This window comes from Ooceraea biroi, chromosome 1 (genome assembly GCF_003672135.1).
Source record: "Ooceraea biroi isolate clonal line C1 chromosome 1, Obir_v5.4, whole genome shotgun sequence".
Classification (NCBI taxonomy): domain Eukaryota; kingdom Metazoa; phylum Arthropoda; class Insecta; order Hymenoptera; family Formicidae; genus Ooceraea; species Ooceraea biroi.
Window position 1 is genome coordinate 10,992,442 of NC_039506.1, and position 21,533 is coordinate 11,013,974.

At 39.7% G+C, this 21,533-nt stretch overlaps 4 protein-coding genes across 4 annotated transcripts; 2 read left to right on the forward strand and 2 right to left on the reverse strand.

Moving 5' to 3' along the window:
- Nucleotides 1–215: 215 nt before the first annotated feature.
- On the reverse strand, nt 216–3,263 carry LOC105284769 (microfibrillar-associated protein 1). Its single transcript, XM_011348524.3, has 2 exons — nt 3,008–3,263; nt 216–2,824 (listed from the first exon to the last, which is right to left on the reverse strand). Exons 1-2 carry the CDS (start codon nt 3,102–3,104, stop codon nt 1,560–1,562), a joined length of 1,362 nt encoding a protein of 453 aa, XP_011346826.1. The 5' UTR covers nt 3,105–3,263; the 3' UTR covers nt 216–1,559.
- Nucleotides 3,264–3,703: 440 nt separating this feature from the next.
- Nucleotides 3,704–8,193, forward strand: LOC105284768 (armadillo repeat-containing protein 5). The gene is made up of 6 exons (XM_011348523.3): nt 3,704–4,125; nt 4,821–5,041; nt 5,200–5,967; nt 6,191–6,375; nt 6,516–6,780; nt 6,897–8,193. Exons 1-6 carry the CDS (start codon nt 3,838–3,840, stop codon nt 7,831–7,833), a joined length of 2,664 nt encoding a protein of 887 aa, XP_011346825.2. The 5' UTR covers nt 3,704–3,837; the 3' UTR covers nt 7,834–8,193.
- Nucleotides 8,194–8,275: 82 nt separating this feature from the next.
- On the reverse strand, nt 8,276–15,893 carry LOC105284767 (cytochrome P450 315a1, mitochondrial). Its single transcript, XM_011348522.3, has 8 exons — nt 15,810–15,893; nt 11,639–12,163; nt 10,174–10,745; nt 9,895–10,085; nt 9,231–9,565; nt 8,843–9,067; nt 8,518–8,727; nt 8,276–8,438 (listed from the first exon to the last, which is right to left on the reverse strand). Exons 2-8 carry the CDS (start codon nt 11,639–11,641, stop codon nt 8,322–8,324), a joined length of 1,653 nt encoding a protein of 550 aa, XP_011346824.2. The 5' UTR covers nt 11,642–12,163; nt 15,810–15,893; the 3' UTR covers nt 8,276–8,321.
- Nucleotides 15,894–15,967: 74 nt separating this feature from the next.
- Nucleotides 15,968–20,844, forward strand: LOC105284766 (transmembrane protein 120 homolog). The gene is made up of 6 exons (XM_011348521.3): nt 15,968–16,397; nt 16,958–17,076; nt 17,250–17,405; nt 18,021–18,113; nt 18,240–18,457; nt 18,893–20,844. Exons 1-6 carry the CDS (start codon nt 16,326–16,328, stop codon nt 19,312–19,314), a joined length of 1,080 nt encoding a protein of 359 aa, XP_011346823.1. The 5' UTR covers nt 15,968–16,325; the 3' UTR covers nt 19,315–20,844.
- Nucleotides 20,845–21,533: the final 689 nt, after the last annotated feature.

Here is a 21,533-nt window from a genome sequence, read left to right on the forward strand (position 1 = left end):
CAGTGACTGACAAAATATGTAAAATCTATAGAAAATTAAACATTCTACATATAACTAAATAATTATAATGTGTTTTGGAATAACTTTCTAAACTTCTTGAAGATACGGACAATCAGGATTTAAATTAAAAGATTTTATTGGAAGAAATAAAGGAAATGATAATATGAAGCAGATACTTTTATACAAATAAATATTTTAATACATATAAATATTTCAGTACAAATAAGTATTTAATACACATAAATATTTCAATACAAAGTACAATAATACGAAATATTCTTCCGGTCGATTATTAACATTATGTCTATAGTGATTACTAAGCATCCACGAATTGTTGTCGTTTAAGGTAATGACTATTTATTTTATAGTATTTAATATTATTATAGGAATACTAGTAATATATCAGCAGCTTTAAGAGCTCCGCATCTTCTATTGCTTATGGATCGTAAAGCAAAATTCCAAAGAACACTTGCCAATGATTTATTTTTATTATTCTTTACTATTCGCAAGATCTGATAACTCACTTTTCGCTGATTTATTCCAATATTTAGTAACGTACCAAGTGAGCAATATCAACTTTTTACCAATAAATTGTATATCCATATTTCCTTCTCACGTAGTAAGAATAATAGAATTTAATTATTAATATCGACTTCATTGTTCGAGGAAGGACAATTTGTATAATCTGCTTTTATGTTTTGTTTTCTACTTGCTATTGAAGTTGCCACATATTTAAGTGTCATATTTAGTGTTTCAGTAATGGGACGAGAAAATCCAAACCGACACCTACGAATGATTTTACGTCCTACTTTTTTCGAACGAAAACAATAATCATTATGTTTGTGTCATTAATGCGTATCAACGCGTCTGTACAATGGCGAAATATTTTTATCTAGCCGTTTGCAGCTTACGTATTGTGAAATAATTTTTACAGCTCGTCGATGGAACCATGCAGGTTGCGGAAGGAAGCTCGACCTTGCCCGCGACCTCAAGCGGGCCGACGACGATGAATATAAGTTAATATAATAATATAATGCTGAATATAAGTCCCACGACCTGCATCAAATACTACATCAATCATGGCCACGCGATAAACGAATTGAAGATTCACCCGAGACTCCAACATTTGTTGTCTGCGTCAAAGGATCATGTGCTTAGACTTTGGAACATTAAGATGGACGTGTGCATCGCGAGTTTCGGTGGTAGGACACCGGGATGAAGTTCTGAAGAACGCTGATTTATACGCTTCTCCGAAATTCTGGCAACGCATGATAGCTCAGGGCAATCAGATTGCTCGCATATATTTACATTTGGACTTGGATGCGGACGAGTCTGCACAAGCGCACTGCTCTCTTCAACTAATGATATAATAATGAAATAATATCTCTTATATATAAACTATATATACATATTTTATGATATGATATAACTAAGGTACATTTGTACTTACAGATATTATTCTTTGTATTTACAAATATACAGTTTCGATATTATTTTTTGAAAAACGTAAAACGAGAAAAAAACAAAGATCTATGTGTAAATATTAGCAAAATTAGCGTTCAATTCTCAGTTTTTCTTTTCTTCAAAGATGGTCGGTCAAAGACCTGTTTCATTCCTGCCGCTTGATTATTGTGGAACTTCAGATTTTGAGCCGTCTCTGATATCCAAGGTGAATCAAACTGCGTGGTGTCTTGATCCACCAAGTGAGTATATTTCGTTCTGCCACTGCGCCCGAAGTTCTTCACCTGCATGACCTTCGGCAGGATTGTCTTGTCGAAATGATCTTCCAAAGTTGCACCGGAAAAGTCGCGTTTAAATATGGAATCATCTTTGTCCAGGTAGAATGCACCGCGATGATAGTACTTCTGCAGGAACTTGTATTTGCCTTTGGCCGCTTTGTTTGTGATCATCTTCGGATTCAATCGCGCCTCCTGCCTTCGCTCCTCCTCGGTCATATTACGGATACGATCGATCTCCAGACCTTCCTTTTCGAGCTGCTCCCTTTCTTCGCGATCACGCTTGATCCTCTTCAGCTCGCGCAGCTTCCAGGCCTCGTATTCTACCTCATCGTTCTCGTCATCCGTACAAACGTCGTTCAGCTTGCTCTCTGGCTCGATATTACTCTTGGAACCCATCTCTTTCCTCACTGATTCTTCCACCATTCTCAGAGTCTCCCTCTTTCGTTCCTCGCCTAGTTTTTTAGCTTCAACCTCGGCTTGCTTTTGCCGTATGGCTTCCTTCTCTTTCTCCATGACCGTGATTCTGTCTTTCTTGCGAACGAACACGGGCTTCAAACGCGGCCCGATTTCTTCTTCGGAGTCGGTGTATTCTTCGTAATCCGAACTCTCGTTTGAACTCTCGCCTGATTTTTCTTCTTCCTCCTGTATCAACTCTTCCTCCGTTTCCTTCTTAGATAGTACTCGTTGCTTTAGTGCCTCTCGTCGCTTTTCTATCTCAGAATCCGACAGTTCCTCGTCCTCGGACGAGTCAGAACTCTCCAATTTGATCCTCTCTCGTGTTCTTTCCAGCTCGATCTCGATCAGCTCGGGCTCATGGACGTGCCTGTGTCTTTCCACACGTACTTCGGCGGGTGCCTCTTTCTGCTGTCGCGTTAATCTTCGCAGACGTGGATCATCCTCGTCTCTGGTCTTCGTGTACGAGTGTGTGGTGACATCAGCAATGGCCTCATCATCGTAACCCTTGTGTACGCGCTTCTCAAGAAAGTCCTCTTCCTCTGACTCTTCGTCTGAACTCACTGCTGCGTAATCTGGCCTCTTACCAGAAACATAACGATGCACCTTCACTTTTTTCATCGACAATTCTCCTGTAAATGAAAAATAAATCTTTAAAAAATTATTAAAATTTTGTTTTTACAAGGTTATATAAATAGTTATTTTTATTTATTCAAACAATGCGCTAAAATCTTGAATAATAAGGATTCTAACATTTTTATTCTTCATGTTTTGCGAAATATCTACTTTGCTTTAGCGAAAGAATGGAATCTAACCTTTATCATTTTTCACGGGTACAGCACCCGCTGTGCTTTGGATACCCATGGGTGCGGGTGCTAAGGAATTGTTGGTCACAAAATAGTCCATCATCATCCTGACTTCAGTAAACGTATCACTGTACTGCAAAAAAATCACAATTCAGCAGACTCAACTTTATTCACTACCAAACAGCACACACAGAACTGTACGGAAAACAGAACTTGTGTTCGCAAACGCGCAAATTTTGCGAGCTTGTCAACGCCGTCAGCGGGAACGCGTGTTTTCGCACATGCGCAGTAAACACAGCATCATAAAGCATGAAGTGTGAAAATTAGTGAAGAGGTATGTCGATAGTCGCCTGCACAATATTCTAAAAATATTTAAATTTATGAAACATAAAATTTTGCGTATTTGATAAAAATAGCAAAAACGTTGAAAAAGGACAGAGAGGTAAAGTAACTTGTCAACTAAAATGCTAAGCTCGCCAAGACTAGGGGGCTGAAACGGAGCGCCATATCTGTCGTACTTAGATCATTACTCCAAAACTGCGGGACATTTAAAATTTCTAAAACTGACCTCGAAACTTTAATTGTCAAATTTGTCAAAATAGCTTGAACAGGTTTAATTTTTCATTTAATGCCTCTTGTTAATGCAGCTACCGGGATCGAGAATCAGCAATCTCAAGAAAGTCGAAAATTCTCGACTACAATAATTAGCACTCGACATGAGCGTGGCACGACTGGTATGTGCGTGGTGCCACGTAATGTGAACGAACGTGAGCCAGTACGATTTTGAGGTTATGTTGCGTCGCGAATAATAAAGTGTTTTTTGTTAAGATCGCGTCAGGATGGACGATTTTGGAATTACGTTGTCGCCTATCCAGAAAAAGAGCCTAGGAACCGAGTGCTCGGTCGTTTCGGAGCTGGCAAAGCATGTTCGAGTAAACAGTGTGAGTGGCATCAGCACTTGTCTCCTCCAGCTCAAGAACGATTCGAAACGCTGCAAGGAATTTGCGAAACAAGACAATGGGCTAGATATTCTTGTTCAGCTTTTGTGCCACAAGAACCATGCGATACTGAACATGAGTCTGAGCATTCTCGCAAACGCCTGCATGGCCCACGACGCCAGAGAAAAGGTGCGTCCTTTGCATTCTCATTCTTAGCACGCAGCCATTAGTGAAGCTGACGTTGCTGATCAGGGGTGTAGTTAGAGCTCGTCCCAATGGGACACGTAAATGTCTATTTAAAAAGACGAATAATTACTTTTTCGACTTTTGTGGAAAATATATTATAGAAAATATTATGTAATACATATATATAACATATACTTAATAGACACTTTAATATATATATTTTTTAAATATTTTTATATACACATAATTAATCTATATTTTTATTAATAATTTAGGTGAAATAAATATATACACAAAATGTCAGTAAAAGATTATTTTAAGGAAATAATTTTTTTATGTTATTTGTTTAATAATATTTTTATTGTGTACATATATACAATAAAAATATACATTATAAAAATATTGTTTTGTATACACACACATAAAAGAAGATTACTTTAATGAAACAATATTTTTATAATATATATTTTTATTATAAGTACAATAAAAAATATATATATTACAAATTATAGATATTTTGATTATATATATATATTCAATATTAATCATTTGATTTCTGTAACAAGATCAAGTGGCACATTTGTGTCCGTACATCCAGTGTATTCTGTGACATTTGTGTAATAATTGGACTAGTTGATAAATATATTTTTGTTTTTTTATTTTTTTCTATTTATGTAGAAAAAAATGCAAAATTTCAGGTAAAAAGCAGCAAGATAGGATCCAATATAATATCCATAATAAAGAATCTCAAACTGGACAGTAAATTGCACTGCCGTGCCTGTAGACTTGTCAGTAATTTATCGGAATGTAGTTGGCATGCCAATAAATTGTACGATGCCGGAGTGGTGGAGACACTCACGGCGCTTTTGAAATCAAAAACCGATATGCAAACTTATTTGATGGCTGTTAGAGCTATAAGGTACAGAGCGACGTGGTCTTTCATTCCACTCTACATCTATTTTATTGTAAATTTATATTTCTGAAATAGATGAAATGCTCCAAATAGACGTTAAATAAATTAATTAATTTCATGTAAGCTTATATATATGTTATTATATTTCCATAATAATATTTCAGGAATATCTGGAGCTATCATGAGGACAGCAGGGAGAAGATGCTGACAGAGTATGAGATTGTCAAACTCGTCGCTCAGATATTTGTCATGGCGATGAAGACGTTTGAGGTGGACGCCAAATATGTCGAACTCGTGGACGCGTGTCTAAAAGCGATGCATGTATTTCTTCAATCAGCGATGATCGGCAAGGATGTTGATCCCCGCTGCGGTCTACAGATACAGGTCGACGAGCACAAGCAGGGCTACAAGTGTCTCGTACAGTGCTGTACGAGCACCGATTTCAGGTTCAACAATAAAATGGCCCTCAAGTGTCTCTACAGTGTCTGCAAGATAGCGGAATGCCGATTGTTGTTAGGCACTTGCGGCACAGTAGAGCAGCTCATAGCTCTGATCGATTCGGCGAGTAGCGTCTCCAGTGGTCTGTCCGAGGAGATATTATTTAGTCTATGTTTGTTCAGTCGGGAAGCGGTGAATCGGGCGAGGATCAGGAACGACAACGGGCTGCAATTGTTCATTAAGCTGTTGAAGATGCCCGAGCACGAGCGTTATCATTCCGTGCTCCTGCATGCGCTCGTGCACTTCTATTACGACGACATCGCCTTCGAAATCCTAGCGAAACTCGATCTAGTGGAGATTCTAGGAGCAAAACTGACGAGCATGGCTGCTATGGCCGTGAACGACAGCAAAGGCAGTATGTCCAAAAAGCGTCTTGGCGATCGTTTGTCCAATGAGAAAACCTTAAAGTATTTGAAACAAAATTTTCCGGGCAGGTGAGGAAGCAGTCAAGTATAATTAGTATTGTAAATATATATATATATATATATATTTGTTTATATAAAATTAAAAATGTTATAAAATAGTTATCCAACTTATTATATTAGATTGGTGCATAAGTTCTTGCCGATTTTGCAATTTTTCTTTATTAAAATAAAACTATCGATATAGCATAAATCAAAGTATAATATCGATTAATTCACTGTTTGAAACTTACAGATATAGCATGGACTTCCATCGAGACGACTGGAGTCCGCGAAGCGGTACAAGCGGTTATTCCTCGTCGCCTCCTAGCACGCCACCCTTACCGCATTATGATTTAAACACCGAGGCTGATGACGTTACAGACGATAACGTTTACAGTCCAGTCTGTAGCGATACGGAATACGGTGACAATGATGACGGTAAATCATCTTTACCAGTTCTATCAGCAATCAGCTTTTTGTTTAAAAAAATTATATATTATTTGTCATAAAAGTTAGCTTCAAATGTAACTCCTTAGTTCTTAGATTAACGTTTCTGTATATTTTCTTTCTTATTGTAGAATTGTTAGCGGAAGAAGCCCTTTCGCTGAAGAGCTACAAATCACTGACGATCGAAACGGATAATTCGAGCGATTCCGACACTTCTAACAAGACCAGTGCTCGCTACTACATGTCAATCGCGACACTGACGTTGTTAAATAAATTGAGTCTCCTTCCTAAACCGATTGAGAGATTGGCCGATCCCACGATGATCAAACCGTTGCTGACTTACATAAAATACACGAAAAATGCTAAAGCTTCCGAGATACTGATCAGGATCGTGAGGTAAGAGTCTTCAAATTTTACCTCGCGTTCACAATTTTTTCTTTTTGATTGAATTTGAATAAACCATTTCACATATATTTGTTCAATATATTTATAACGAATTCTTTTTTTTCTAGACACGCAACGTACTTTATTCCACTGTTGAAGCAAGGTTTCGCGTTCGAAGTGCAGAATCTGTCGGAGCCGGAGCAATACATGCAACCGTTGCGTGAAACGGCGGAGACCGGCGGCTCAGTCGGCCAGTTGTCGTCGATATTGCTGCGCGACGAAGAGAAGTACAAGCTGATCATTGCAGTGTCAATACCGCTTCTCATCACGTCGCCTTCCAAGCTCAAGGGTCTGCTGAAGAATAACGGTGGGCTGAAGCTGATATTTCGTATGCTGACGGAACCGTCGCACGAGCTGCACGAACGGGCGAGCTGGTCGATCTGCCAATTGGCAAGGACGTTGCAGATTCAACCTGAACTGATGGTCGACCGGTCGACCACCGTAACGGCGACGACGAACGACGACAGATCGTGTGACTTCAAGCCAACGGTGTCATCGACGGTGATGTTCGAGTTGGACGACGGAATGACCGTGGAGGCGTGCAGGCGGACGTTGTGCCAGCGCTCGGACGCCTTCTCCGCCATGCTGGAGGGTAACTTCAACGAGTCGGGTAAGAAGCGAGTGCGGCTGAGAAACACGTCGCGCGACGGCCTGAACACGCTCATATTGGCGATGAGCGGCGTCGCGTACGAGCACAGAAGCATCGAGTCTCTCTTGGACGCCGTGTTGCTGGCCGATAAATTCCTCATGCCGGATTTATCGGACACGCTCACCGAGAGCTCCGTGGCCAAGCTGAGCCACGAAAATTTTAGCCGCGCCTGGTGCTGGGCCAGAAGCAATTCCTGCGACGAACTTAGGTCGTACTGCATCAAGAGCTTCCTCACCGCGAAGATGTCGTGGAACGAGACGGTGAGCGCGTTCCGCGACTTCCACGCCAGCGGCATCTTCGACGAATTCCTGCGCGAGATCAGGGAGATCGTCGTGGACGCGCTATGCCAACACTAGAGGCATCGGACACAGATTCAAGTAGAGATCTGTGAGAAATTGTGCAATTACACTAGAATTATGCAATTACTGCGTCTGGAGACGTAAACTGTAAATTTGGACAAACTCGTCACTTGTTATTGTTAAATTTTGATCTCTTATTTATGTTGAAATTTGGCTTGCAAGACTTCGCGAGCTCTTGATGCATTCTTCAATTGCGAAGCCACACGATGATCAAGTACATCCTTGTAACATTCTGTCTATATTATCGATTCTGTATATATTCCGAGATATCGAAATTTATATTCACCGGATTAAATCGAAACTCGAAGTATTTGTATATACACATACGACAATACAAAAAATATTTAAAATCTTTAATCTTCTTTTATTATTTTATATTATTATAAAAATATTTAAAATCTCTATAGTGTCTTTTTTTATTATTTTATATTATAAAATATTTTATAATTAAGTGGCGTTAATTTTGCTTCCCGAGCATTCAACATTCATGCTTCCCTCTCTGTCAGTTTCAATTTGACGGGTTGTGACGGCATCGAAGTCAAATGCAAGATCATCTTTATGCTGTCCCGGTTCTCGCAGTCGATCTTGAAGGTTTTTATCAGCTGCAACATGAATGAGATACAGTCATAAGTGGGTCACAGTCGTAAGTTGGAACTGCGTAGGAATTAATCGGCGATTTACTTGCGCCAGTGCCAGGGACAGCTGCGTTTCCGCGAGCTTGCGGCCGATGCAACTCCTGGCGCCCAACGCGAACGGTAGAGTGGCGAAGGAATTTTTTACGCCCTGATAACCCCCCTTCATTCTGCTCCACCTTTCCGGCTGGAACTCGTTCGGCTGGGGAAAATCATTCTCGCTGCGGCCGCTTGAGTAAATCGACAGAATGACCAGCTCCTGGAATGGAATAAACGAGGTCACCTTCTTCAAATTAAATGCTTGAAGTTTATCCTATAATAATTGACGAATAAAAAGTTCTTTGATCGCAACAATCGGTTACTACGGTTATTACCCCTTTCGGTACAAAATAATCGCCGATCGTGCTATCTGCCGGCAGGTATCTCGTGAGGAATGGCGCGACGGGATGCAGTCTTAATGTTTCTCTCCATACACCCCTCAGCAATTGGTATTGCAGGAGCTCTTCCAACGACAGCTTTTTCATGTCGTGAAACAGTTGGTCCTGCAGCTCGGGACGGCTACTGAGCAGCAGCAATGCCCATTGCAGGGTGACGGCTGTCTAAACGACAAATCGCAAAAGGAAGATTAAATATCTCAAATTCTGTTTTCGAAGGAATTGAAGATTTTAAAGATTACAGAATTGATATCCTTCCTATCTTTTTTTTTGTTAAATTTAGATAAATTACAAGATACTTCATATTGAGATAAAATTTCAAGTGTACCGTGTCGCCGGCAGCTATGATGAAATCGGTGACAATTCTGGTAGCATCTTCGTCGCGAATACCGTTCTCCATCATCGTTGCAAGGAGGCCATCACCGTTCAGTCGGATCATATCCGGCACCAGTTTATGCAGCTTGGCTAAAATCGCATCGGCAGCCTGGACGAATTTGGTCCACACTGGCAATTTGAGTTTCATTGCCAGTTTAGCTGGTAACATCGACAACGTGGAGGAATACACGAAGATGTCGTGCAGTATTAGTGCCAGATACTCCGCCTCGAGTCGCATTTGTTGCTCGCAATTCCGCCATTTCGAGCCCATCAGAGTCGCCAGCATCGCTGCAACGAATATATTATTAACTAGCATCCCCCGTCCCGGCTTCGCCCGCGATATTTATGTGTAGAATTAAATAAAAACACATTTTACACCTTCTCACCCGTTATGGGTGGAATTTCGGAAAACCCTCCCTTAGTGAGCACCTACGTGATAGTAGGAATATACCCTTAAAATTTCAAGTCGATAGGTGCAGTGGTTCGGGCTGCACGTTGATGAGTCAGTGAGTGAGTGAGTGGTATTTGGCTTATATATATATATATATATATATATATAGATTAATTAATATCGTTAACAGCGACGGATCGTTTGAAGCAATCTCCCTTTGATTTACTTTCGATGGACCATAGATAGAGCCGATGTTCCAGATTCGGTATTGTAACGTGACGTCGACTGTAACTCTTCCATTTGTTGGTCAAGTTCTCGGCGGCTTCCTGGCAAGGCGCGGACATCAGCTTCGTCGAATTAGGCAGCAGCAGCGTCTTGTTGAGGATCTTACGGAAGTGCAGCCACTCGTCTCCGTCCCTGTTGTTGGAAAAACGTGTGACGTTATCTCGTTATTTTCGCATTAGTTTAGAGTCGGCAACCAGTGAATTACTTTAACGGAACGCACATGAAGAGCAGTCCACGGCGTTGCGACCGAATCTCATTGTACAACATCCAGGACTCGGGCAGAAAGTGCTGCGGCGTGGGACCCTCCAGTCTCAGGAAGATGCTGCGGAACTCGTCGGGCGAGTTAACGAAGATTCCCCGCACCGGTCCGATCTGTTCCCTGTAGACGGGGCCTAATTCCCGGTGCCGTTTGTCAACGTACTCGTGCAGCTTCTGCGCGCCCCCGGCCATTATCAGAGACAACATCGTGCCGAAGAATGGAATTCCTCGCGGCTCGGGCGGCTCCTTCCTCACCAAGGTACTGAAACCCCTCGTGAGCAGCCGAGACACCGTGCGGCTCCTTATCGCGGTTTGATCAACTGGATTCTTTGGCGGAGAAGCCACATCGTTATTAATCAGAAAGAATCCCAAGCATCCCGGTGTTCTGCACTCGAGGAATGGAACGTTGAAGCCGCCACAGAAATTCGCCAATCTTGAGATCCTCCGCGAGACTCTTTGTACCACATGCATCTCTTTTGTAGCGGTCGATGCACCAGCTCGAAGAAACACGATGGCTGCGTAGCCGGTGCTCGGCTGTTGACGAAAAATTGTATCATGATCCTATCGGGATTTGATTCAGCACTTCCTCCTTCGCGTCGGCGAAATCATTAAGGGGCAAAGGTAACACGAGCGCAACATTTTGCAGAAGACGAGGAAAAGGCTTCGATGGAACGTGATAGCTTAACGTTTTTTTTTGTTTTTTTTTTAAATATAGTATATAATATTACTCTCTATCGTTACATCAAATATGTAGCGTGCTATCAGCTTTCAGTTTGCGAATAGCAGAATATCAAGCCCAATTCCTCGCCTCGAATGCTAAATTTTCTATATAACAATATCGGATGTTCCGTGTTGGTATTTTCTCCTCTTTTACACGTTACGTTAATTAAACGCGATGTCGATGCGTTCCTTCGCACGCTGAAAAGCGCGACATCATCAGAAGATAAAAGCAATTAAGAAAACAGGATGATATTTATACGCACAAGCGAAACGCGGTATCGCGCGCGCGTGCATTGTAACAAATTTTGTCCTGTTGACAACAGGAGCATTTTTCATCAAGAACGCTAAGACATCTCGTTGATGTAGAATGATGCTGTAGTTTTTTTTATCTGATCCTTAATACGTGCAAATAAATTGCTAATTAATTAAAAAATTTTTTAATCAATTAATTATTTATACGTGAGGAGTTTCTTCGTTTGCTTTTAATTACAATCGGAGATTCGAATCTTCTCGTATGCAATATTTTTATAGGTATTTTTTATAATTATAATTTCTTATAATTTAAATATAATTTTAATTAATTAAAGCTAAATTAATTATAATTTCATAACTTCCTACTTAATTAAATCCAGCAGGAAACGAAGATTCAAAATCATGAAAATTACATTTGATAAAATCTCGCTGAATAATGTATTTACGTTATTTACCATTATTTGTCTCCTAGCTTCAGCTTGTTCTTCCCACACTCCGCAACGTTATATGTTGCCATCGAAATCAATTAGGAATGTTTTCTCTTCATCGTAGCGACATCATGTCCTTAACTTGCTGTTTCCGTGATTTTATTTTATTTTTAAACACTTACTCGGGACTATCCGGCGTCTCAGGATTCAAACGACGCGTGTTCGGAACTGACCAAGTCCGTTACCGTTCTCGGTTGACAAACGGCCGAACGTCAAACTCGTCCAGATCCGCGCGCATCCCGATTCTTACTGCCGTGCGTATTCGGCTTCCTGGTGGTGCTGGTGGCCAACCGGAAGCGGCGCCGATCGGAAACGCAGCCGAACCAATCGCGATGACCTTTCGCCTCCTGCGCGAGCGGGTTCACAGGCTTGCAACAGGATATCGAATACCGTTATCTAGCGCTGCGCCGCCGTTTATCCCCCTCGCCACGATTAAAGGTGTTCAAAAGAATCCCTCTCACGAGTTTCACGAGTGCGAGATTGTTTTATTACCTGGCAAAGGCGCTAAGATTAATTTCTCGCGTTTGTCAATTTTGTTTTTTTTTTTTGTTAGGAAAAGTACCTTAACGCGATCCTTCCAATTGAAAATTCAAATCTAGTTTTTATATTTGAAAACGTGAATCGTCGGGGATCTCGAAATTTCAGATTACAATTCCACGTGTGCCATGGATTGATAAGATTCTCATTAGAATTGATAAAAAATATCTCCTCGTCTTCGAGAGATTTTGAACCGCCCGATAAGTGTCTATAAATAATGCGGACAAGCATCTGAATATCAAAATAACCGAAACCGATCGGTTTCAGAGACGAACGGATATACGGATTACATTCCGAGATATGCTAAGATCATCCTAAAATGAATTGTAAATTATCTGAGGTTTATATCACGCCTTTGTTCCACGTCTCTTTCGAAATTTTGTATGCTAGCTGTTCACACACGGTAATAAATCTTCTTTCCGATTAGAGTTTTAGATTTCCTCTTGGTTTTCCAAAACGCACAAAGCTGTGACTGACAAAAAAAGTAAAAAAAAGAAGACGAAGAGTATTGAAGAAAGTGTAAAAAATATATTATATTTTATATTAATTATCGTTTATATTAGATATGCCGAAACGTTCTGTCGTACATTTATCTTAAGCAATTAGAAAAGTTTGGTAAAACAGATTACGACTCGTTCGTTTTACTTGGGAAAAAGTTGTAAATAATATGGAAATTGTATTGAAATTATATTACATTGTAAATTAAATATTAATACATATATATATTATAAAAAGTTACCGGAGAGTGGAAATGAAGAGAAGATAGAAAGAGCGGAGGGAAGAAGGAAGGAGGTGAGGAGAGAAGAAGAAAGGAGGATCGGAGAGGAAGAGAAGAGGAATTGGAGAGGAAAGAGAGAGGACGAAGGGAAGGGGAAGATGAGAACACGTATCGAGAAGAGAGAAGAGGAAGAAAGGGAAGAAGAAGAAAAGAGAGGGGAGAGAAGGAGAGAAGGAAGTGGAGTGGAGAGCGAGGGGGAAAGAGAAGAGAGAGAGAAGACGAGTGAAGAGGAAGAAACGGATGAGGGAGAAGAGGATTGGTGGAAAGAGATGGAAAAGGATGAGGAGGAAAGAAGAGAGAGGGAGGAGATAGGGAAGAGGTTAGAGGAGAGAGAAAGGAGAAGGAGAGAAAAAAGGGAGCGGGGGGAGAGTGAGAGGAGAAAAAGGGATGAAACCTTTGACTAATACCTATGGACTGCTAATGGGCAGCCATTATGCGATCCAAGATCTCAGCGCCACCAGGTACCAACGGCCAAACCAAGAACTAATAATCATATATTTCGTGAACATTGTTTTAAGAATATAATATTCACATTCTCTTATACTACAATATAAAACAAAATATTCATGGTCATTGTATTAATATGATTTTTTAAATGCTTTTTGAACAGTAAAATTGTTGCACTTTTCATGTTAAATTGCAAAATAACTTCAAATTCTTTTCTTACTTACAATAAAGCATTAGGTACATGAGAATGTAGTACAATAAAGTATTCTTGAAAGGAAAAAATTAAGAAAATAAAAACGTAATTTTAAGAGACTAGAAATCAGTTTTATTATACACTAGCATCCCCCGTCACGCGGGCTTCGCCCGCGATATTACGTGTAGAATTAAATAAAAACACATTTTACCCCTTCTCACCCGTTAGGGATGGAATTTCGGAAAACCCACCCTTAGTGAGCACCTACGTACTAGTAGGAATATACCCTTAAAATTTCAAGTCGATAGATGCAGTGGTTCGGGCTGCAGGTTGATGAGTCAGTGAGTGGTAGTTGGCTTATATATATATAGATTACACTTACTGCCCTTTGAACAAAATTAGTTTGGTAAAATCTTTACGGACATATTTTACATGTAAGTTACGTGTCAATTCTTTGCCAAACCAATATAACTTTATTTTTAAATAAAACTCTATTATTGTTTTTATCATTTTATGTTTGTGATTTTCTAATAAATCATTATCTAATACGTGCGCGTTAAAATTGGTAAAAAGATTTTGGACATTTATATTTCTTATTACGTGCAAAGTCATTCTTTGAAATGCGTGTTTTATTTTCTATTCTATAAATATTAAATATTTTTTCTGTAGTGCTCGTTATTGTATGAGGTATGACCTCAATGATTAATCGACGTCCGTTCGTAAGTAAGGAGAAACCTTTCAGATTCATGGATCTGTGCATCATCAACCATCGGAATTGCGGACCGATAATCGCAGAGAATTTAAGGAACCAAGTGTGAATTCTTTATTTCGAGACGATTTTTGTATTCCTGTTTTGGCTTTGTATCGTGTGATTGTACATGATTTGATACAACAATAACGAACCATTTTGTTTTCACTTAGAATTTGTCACTTATAACACCTCACATGCGTCATGAAACCACAGAACAAATGCTTCAGTCAAAGGTATATGTACGACTATTAGTTCATGGCTTGGCCGTTGGGACGTGGGTGCGCTGAGATCTTGGATCGCGTCTTTTACATTACCTAAGTGGCAACGTTAGCAGTCCATAGGTATATAGTCAAAGGAGGAAACAGAGAGAAGGAGAGAAAGGAAAAGTAAGGTAATATGGAGGGGGATAGAGGGAGAGAGTAAGAGAGAGAGGAGGATAATAATGGAAAGAATGGTGGAGAAGTTGTTAGGGGGAGGTGCGGAGTTAGGAGAGGTGGAAGAAAGAAAGGGGGAAGGAGGGAGGTGGGTACTGATAGTAGAGATGATGAAGAGGGGGGATAGAAGAAAGTTATTGGAGAAAAAAGGTGAAGCGTGGAGGAGATGGAGAATTGGATTAGATGAGGACTTAACGATGGAGGAGAGAAGGGTTAGGTGGAGGTTAATGGAGAGAGCGAAGATGGAGAGAGATAGGGGGAAGGAAGTAAAGGTGGAGAACAGGAAGATAACGATAGAAGGGGTAGAGTGGGTATGGGATAAGGAAGAGCAGGATATAGTAAAGAGGAAGAAGGGAGAGGGGTGAGAGGGAGGGAGGTGAAAGAGAGGGAAGAGGGGGAGAGGACAAGAGAAGAACGAAGAAAAGATATAATGTAGATTATGTTGCAGGAAAGGAAAAGTGGAGGGTGAAGGAAGGGAGAGGAAGGAGAATCAGGAGGAGGACAGAAAGGAGAAGAGAAGATGGAGACAAAAAAGGAAAAAAGGAGAAATGAAGATGAAGAGGAAGGTGGTGAGATGGATGGAAAAGATAAAGGGGAGGGAGATAGGTTAGTAGAATTGTGAGGTCGCTAAATGGCCAGGTTAGAGAAAGAAATGTTTTGTGAGGGGAAAGAGAGAGGGGTATGATGAGAGGTGATTATGGGAGAAATGTAGCGGAACAGGTTCCGCGGTGTACTTGCAACCCTAAGGGGAGACAATAAAGACATACAATACAAAATATTATAAAAAGTTATTATTTTATTTTAGTTATTTTCTTTACTTAAAAAACGGACAGAACTTTTCGGCACCTAAGTATATGCCTAATATTTTATATATTTATATAAATATATAAATTCCAGTTATAATTATATCTTCTTGTTGCATTTTCTTACACTTTTCATCATGTTTCTTACGAATTCGAATAAAAACAACAAAAGGGTATCGATATATCTCATCTTACCAAAGAGGATCGAATGTCGAATATCGATAGCTCGAAACGTCACGGACGCAGGACAGATGGCGCTCGGCTGTTAAAGTTTAATAATCCTCGCGCGCTCATCGGCGCGCGGTGTTCCCTTCGGTTCATCAGCGTTTACCTGTCGCAGTCGGGTCCCGTCCCGTTCTGTTATCAGTGTTATCAGCAGGGGCATCGATCGCTCTGTCAAGTGCACCGATTGTTCCCTGGACTTTCGCTCCCGATCACGACATTCCACCTCTCTACACGCGTGTCGAAGGTGGCCGAGGACGACGTGTGCACTCGAGACTACACCGTCCTGCATCTCGACTCGAATCCTTCCTGCACTCTCCTACACTCTCGACTCCTTCGCACTCTCCTTTGACTTTTTACTTCCCGTGTTTCTCGATTCGCGTCTTTTTGCAAGCACCAAGTGCAGAAAGTGCGGGAGAGGTGCCGTCGTACGCGTTCCGCGACGCTCGATAGAGATTTCGGTTTTAAGAACGAACTCCTCGTGACGCGATGGACGACATCGACGCCGAGTCCTGCCTCAAGGATTGGGACGACCTGCGGCAAGACTACAAGCAGCTCGAGGTGAGACGGCGCGATTTCGATTCCGCTCGACGAGCAAGACCGATTTCGCGCGATTCGTGAGGTTATGCTCGTTGTCCCGCAGCTGATGATCGCAAATGCCTAAGCTGACCGGCAAAAAAAGCTGCGATTTTGATGATCTCGCGAATCACGTGATACCGTGACCTTGCCGTTTGTCTAACGATAAGTCACGTATAAGTGATTTGCGGCACTCTGCGGCTTCCGTCTTAATTCCTGATCGGGTTAATAACGACGGATAATGATATGGCAGAATTTTAATAGACTCGAAAGAGTAATTGATTATTCCTGAGCGTTCCGGAAAAGTCGCGATGATTTTACAATGATAAAATAATGAGTAGAATATGAAGACACGAAAATATGAAAAATGAACGAATGTTGTAATATGAAGAAACGTTATGTAAATAATCATTAATTAAATAAATAATATAATTGATATAAAAATTAGAAATTATCAAATTCTTTATAATCTATAATAATAATTTATATTAGTCAGTAATGAGGCAAAAGATTGTACAATATTTTGAAGAAAGTTTTATTTGTAGGCACTAAACAGGGAGTATCTTGCAAAATTGGAGGAAGTTGGTGAATTACAAGCAAAATGTGTCAAGGGTATCTCTCACCAAAAGTATCGACTGGGTATAATATCCAAATCCCTGATACAGTAAGTTAATGTCTTAAATGTTTTGGAGAAAATGGCTAATGAAATTCTTGAAAACATTAATTATATAGTGAAAGAAACTAGTAATCCCAGTTATCAAATATCTTGATAGAGCCATTTAGAATTTCTGCTCACCACTGAGATTAAATGATTGATTTTCTTTTATTTATTTTCAGTTTGAATACAAACGCACGAGAAGACGTGAAGGAGTCGATGGCAAGGAGGGAGCAACAGCTCTATGAAATAGAGCAAACCTTACCAAAATCAAATGGCACATACCTCCAAATTATCCTGGGCAACGTTAATGTTTCGATATTGAACAAAAGTGACAAGTATCTATCGTCATTGAGAATCAAATTTCATATATATAGTTTATTGATTCCCCCTTGGATTCCCCTTAGGGTTACAAATATTGCACGCCGCCAAACATTTTACATATACATTTACATTTTTTTACATTTACTATTTACATTTTTGTCCTTACACACTATCTATTCACTAACCTAACTACGCACACACACGCCTTTTACCTACTCTACATTGCCCTAATCTAATCTAAGTCCTATTCTAAGCCCTAATCTAAGACCTTTCACTTCCGTTTGCAATAACTATAATATCTTCGCTCATTCACTCATCATCTTTCCATTCTCTCTCACTTCTCCATTCATTCCCCTTCTCTCCCCTCAATTCCTTCAACTCCCTTATCCATTTCTCCCCCTCTCCCTCCTCCCCTAGTACTTCTAATACCCTTTCCTGCCACGTACTCTTCTCTCGCCACTTTATACATTCCTCCCAAATATGTTTCCACGACTCCTCTTCCCTTCCACATATCCTGCACTCTTGCATCCTCTCTTCTTCCCAGTACCTCCCCCCACGCATCTTATTACCCAACCTAGAATCAAATTTCATATATATATATATATATTTAAATAATTGTTTGCTTTTAGGTTCAAATATAAGGACGAGTATGAGAAATTTAAATTAGTTTTGTCAGTAATTGGATTCGTGTTGTCTGTGCTAAATCTGCTCATTAATGTAAGGTGAGATCACACTGAATGAATATCACAATTCAGCATTATTAATATTATTGCGTTGCTTTCTTGAAATTTATAAATATGTAAATATACATCACTATGTTATCATAATATATTGTATCCTTATTTCAGAACGTTAGAACTCAGTTTTATGTTTCTCCTGGTCTGGTACTACTGCACGTTAACAATAAGAGAGAGTATACTTAAAGTCAATGGCTCAAGGATCAAAGGATGGTGGAGATTTCATCATTTTCTCTCCACCGTAGTGTCTGGCGTTTTACTGGTCTGGCCAAACACGGGACCTTGGTATGAGTTTCGTAATCAGTTCATGTGGTTCAACGTGTACATCAGTGAGTATACGTGGCAGAAGTTATCAGAATATTCACGATTTTCGGAATGAAGAAAAATTTTCATCAGAAATTATTTGTGATCTAATAAAATCATGCGTCACGCACACATGCACGCACACACGCACATATAGTTATAAATAATTATAACTTTTATGCATTTTGATGTGTGCATGCACGTATTAATAAATTAACATAATGTCAATGTTAAACGATATTGAAAAAAAATTAATATTATAATTTATTCATAAATATTATAATTTATTCATAAATATTATAATTTATTTATAAATATTTTACTATGCAGCAAAAATGCTGGAGTACATACAAATACAATTCCTAATAATATAGAAAAGAGAAAAAGTTAATTTAAAGATCGAAAATAAATGTAAAATATAAATATAATAAATAAATTATTAATCCAACATAATGTTTCAGGTGTAGTCCAGTACTTGCAATTTCGCTACCAACGTGGTGTTCTCTACCGACTGAAGGCGCTAGGTGAGAGGGACAATATGGACATCACCATCGAGGGATTCCACTCCTGGATGTGGCGCGGCCTCTCCTTCCTGCTGCCGTTCCTCTTCGTCGGCTATCTATTTCAGCTGTACAATGCATACGTGTTGTATAAGCTGATGTATCATCCAGAAGCGACATGGCACGTGCCAGTGCTCAGCGTCATGTTTCTCATATTGTTCCTGGGCAACACCACTACCACTATTATGGTAATTCCGCAGAAGCTCGTCAAGGAGCGCGTGAAGGATCACCTGTTCGCGTCCAAGTCCGATCACAGGAAAGAGAGAACCGCACGCGACAAGGAGAGCAACAAAGGCAGCGAAAAGACAGAGAAAAGCGAGTAGGGCAAGAGAACCGAGTATTTCCTGCGGCGAATCTGGCTATAACTCGACACGATCATAGAATCATGGAATCATAAAGAGAAAATCTGCAGCAGGTTGCAGAAACAAGGTCTTTATGCTGCAAAGCAATACTGGTACTGGCATTAACGGACACGTAGTTTAGTCTCTGTGTCAAACGCGAATGAATCAGCGATTGAGACGCGCACGGCGCGAGTGACTGCAACGACGAGCGAGAGAAAAATCGTACAATGTATTTTTATTGACTTTCTTCTCAGATAAAGTCCGTCGTCAAGTGTTCTCCAGAGCGCTCTTTAGACTCTGGCTATCTCGAAGTAAACGGGTCCGATTTCAACAGCAGACTATCATTGGTTCGATGAATCGTTAGGTCTATTTTCTCGAGCGAGGAAAAAAAATGTTCAAGATGTTTTATCATTTTCTTCATTGCTTCCCAAAATTGGAAGACCTCCTGTAAATAAGTCTCGAATAAAAAAAAGCTGTGAAGCCTAGCTAAATGCGTCCGAAACTAATCGAAAGATTTATTTTCTTCTTTGTCTTTCTCAGTTTACGTCACCTCGTCCTTTTTTATTAAAAAGAATCCCTCATTTTAAATTATTCGAAAATTCCATTTGGTGTTTTAATTGTTTTAAAGAGACGGAGAAAGACTGATCGAAAAGTCGTCCCAACTTGACCCGTTTATTCCGGGAATTTTTGTACATACTCGTACACCGAACACACGCATTTACTTTCAATTAGATTAACAATAGGGGCCTGGCATGCTGGATCACAATACGCAAGTACTGACGTAAAGTCCGTAAAACATTCGATTGCCAGAAACTTATGCACTGTGTGTGTGTATATATATATATATATATATATTTTTATATATACACAGAATGCAATGTATATATAAACTATGCAAGCTGCTACTTGAATTTCGTGTTTGCAGTTTCTGCTTATGGTTTATAATTCGTCCGTACACACGCACACACGTCTATAAATTATATATATTTGTGTTACAAACAAAAATACGTAAAGCAAAACTGCAACCGATATCGCGTTTATTTTTACAATTCATTGTAACTATTACTTTGTTCTGGGTGTAATTTTAGATGCATATGCAAATGAGAGCGCACCAAGTTGCGTAACAACGAGGAAGAGAAGAGCAGTCAGAAGTCACGGCGAAGTGCTAATTCTTTTTTCTTTAACGTATTTTTTTCCCCCGTACTTTGCTACTCGACTCGCGTATCGTGCATAAATACCGAGAAGTCCCGTGCTTCTTCGTGAATGTATACATCACCGAATGCGTAATTTGTAACATAATAACGACAAGAGGAAAACTTTTACACGGGCTTACACATATTTGTAATATACATACACACACACACACACACAATCTCTATAGGATTGTTCAGTTACTCATTTGTTACTTTGCGAGAGGATTAATTATGGGATTAATTCTAGACTCTTAATTTTATTCTTCTTCTGAATTTGTGGGGTGAAGCATAATAATAATCATTAATTATTTATTATTATTATACTTTGTAATATTGTTTTTATTGTGGCCAACGCAACCTTTCTTCAACCAAAATCCTTAATATAATGTATTTTTCGACGGATTCAGTAGAATTAAGCGTTCCATGCAAAAACTCAATTTTAATTTTAATTCTAGTCCTTTTCTCAAATATTTCGCACTCAAATCTATCGATATATCGATGCCGTGTCATTCCTTGAGCCATATGCATAAAAATAAGTAAAAGCTATTGGGTTGTTCGGAAAGTAATTTCGTTTTTCATAAAGAGATGTCGTTAGTCGCGTTCCTCGATACTTAACCTTACTCTAAGCGGCAAATTCGTTTTATATTTTGACAACTGATATTTCAGACGTCATTTAGTATCTTATTGTGTTGCTATCTGTCAAGTAATTGTTTTTTGGCATTACATCAAACATGGAAAATCAAAGTGAGCATTTTCGTAATAGTTTGCTTTTTTACTACCGAAAGGGTAAAAATGCAGTGCAAGCGAGAAAAAATTGTGTACCGTGTACAGAGAAGATGTATTGAGTGAACGTCAGTATCAGAATTGGTTTTCGAAATTTCGTACTGGAAATTTCGATTTGAAAGATGCACCACGTTCAGGTCGGCCAATTAAAGCTGATGACGAGAAAATAAAGGCTCTGGTGGATGCAAATCGTCGTATAACAACACGCGAAATTGCTGAAAAGTT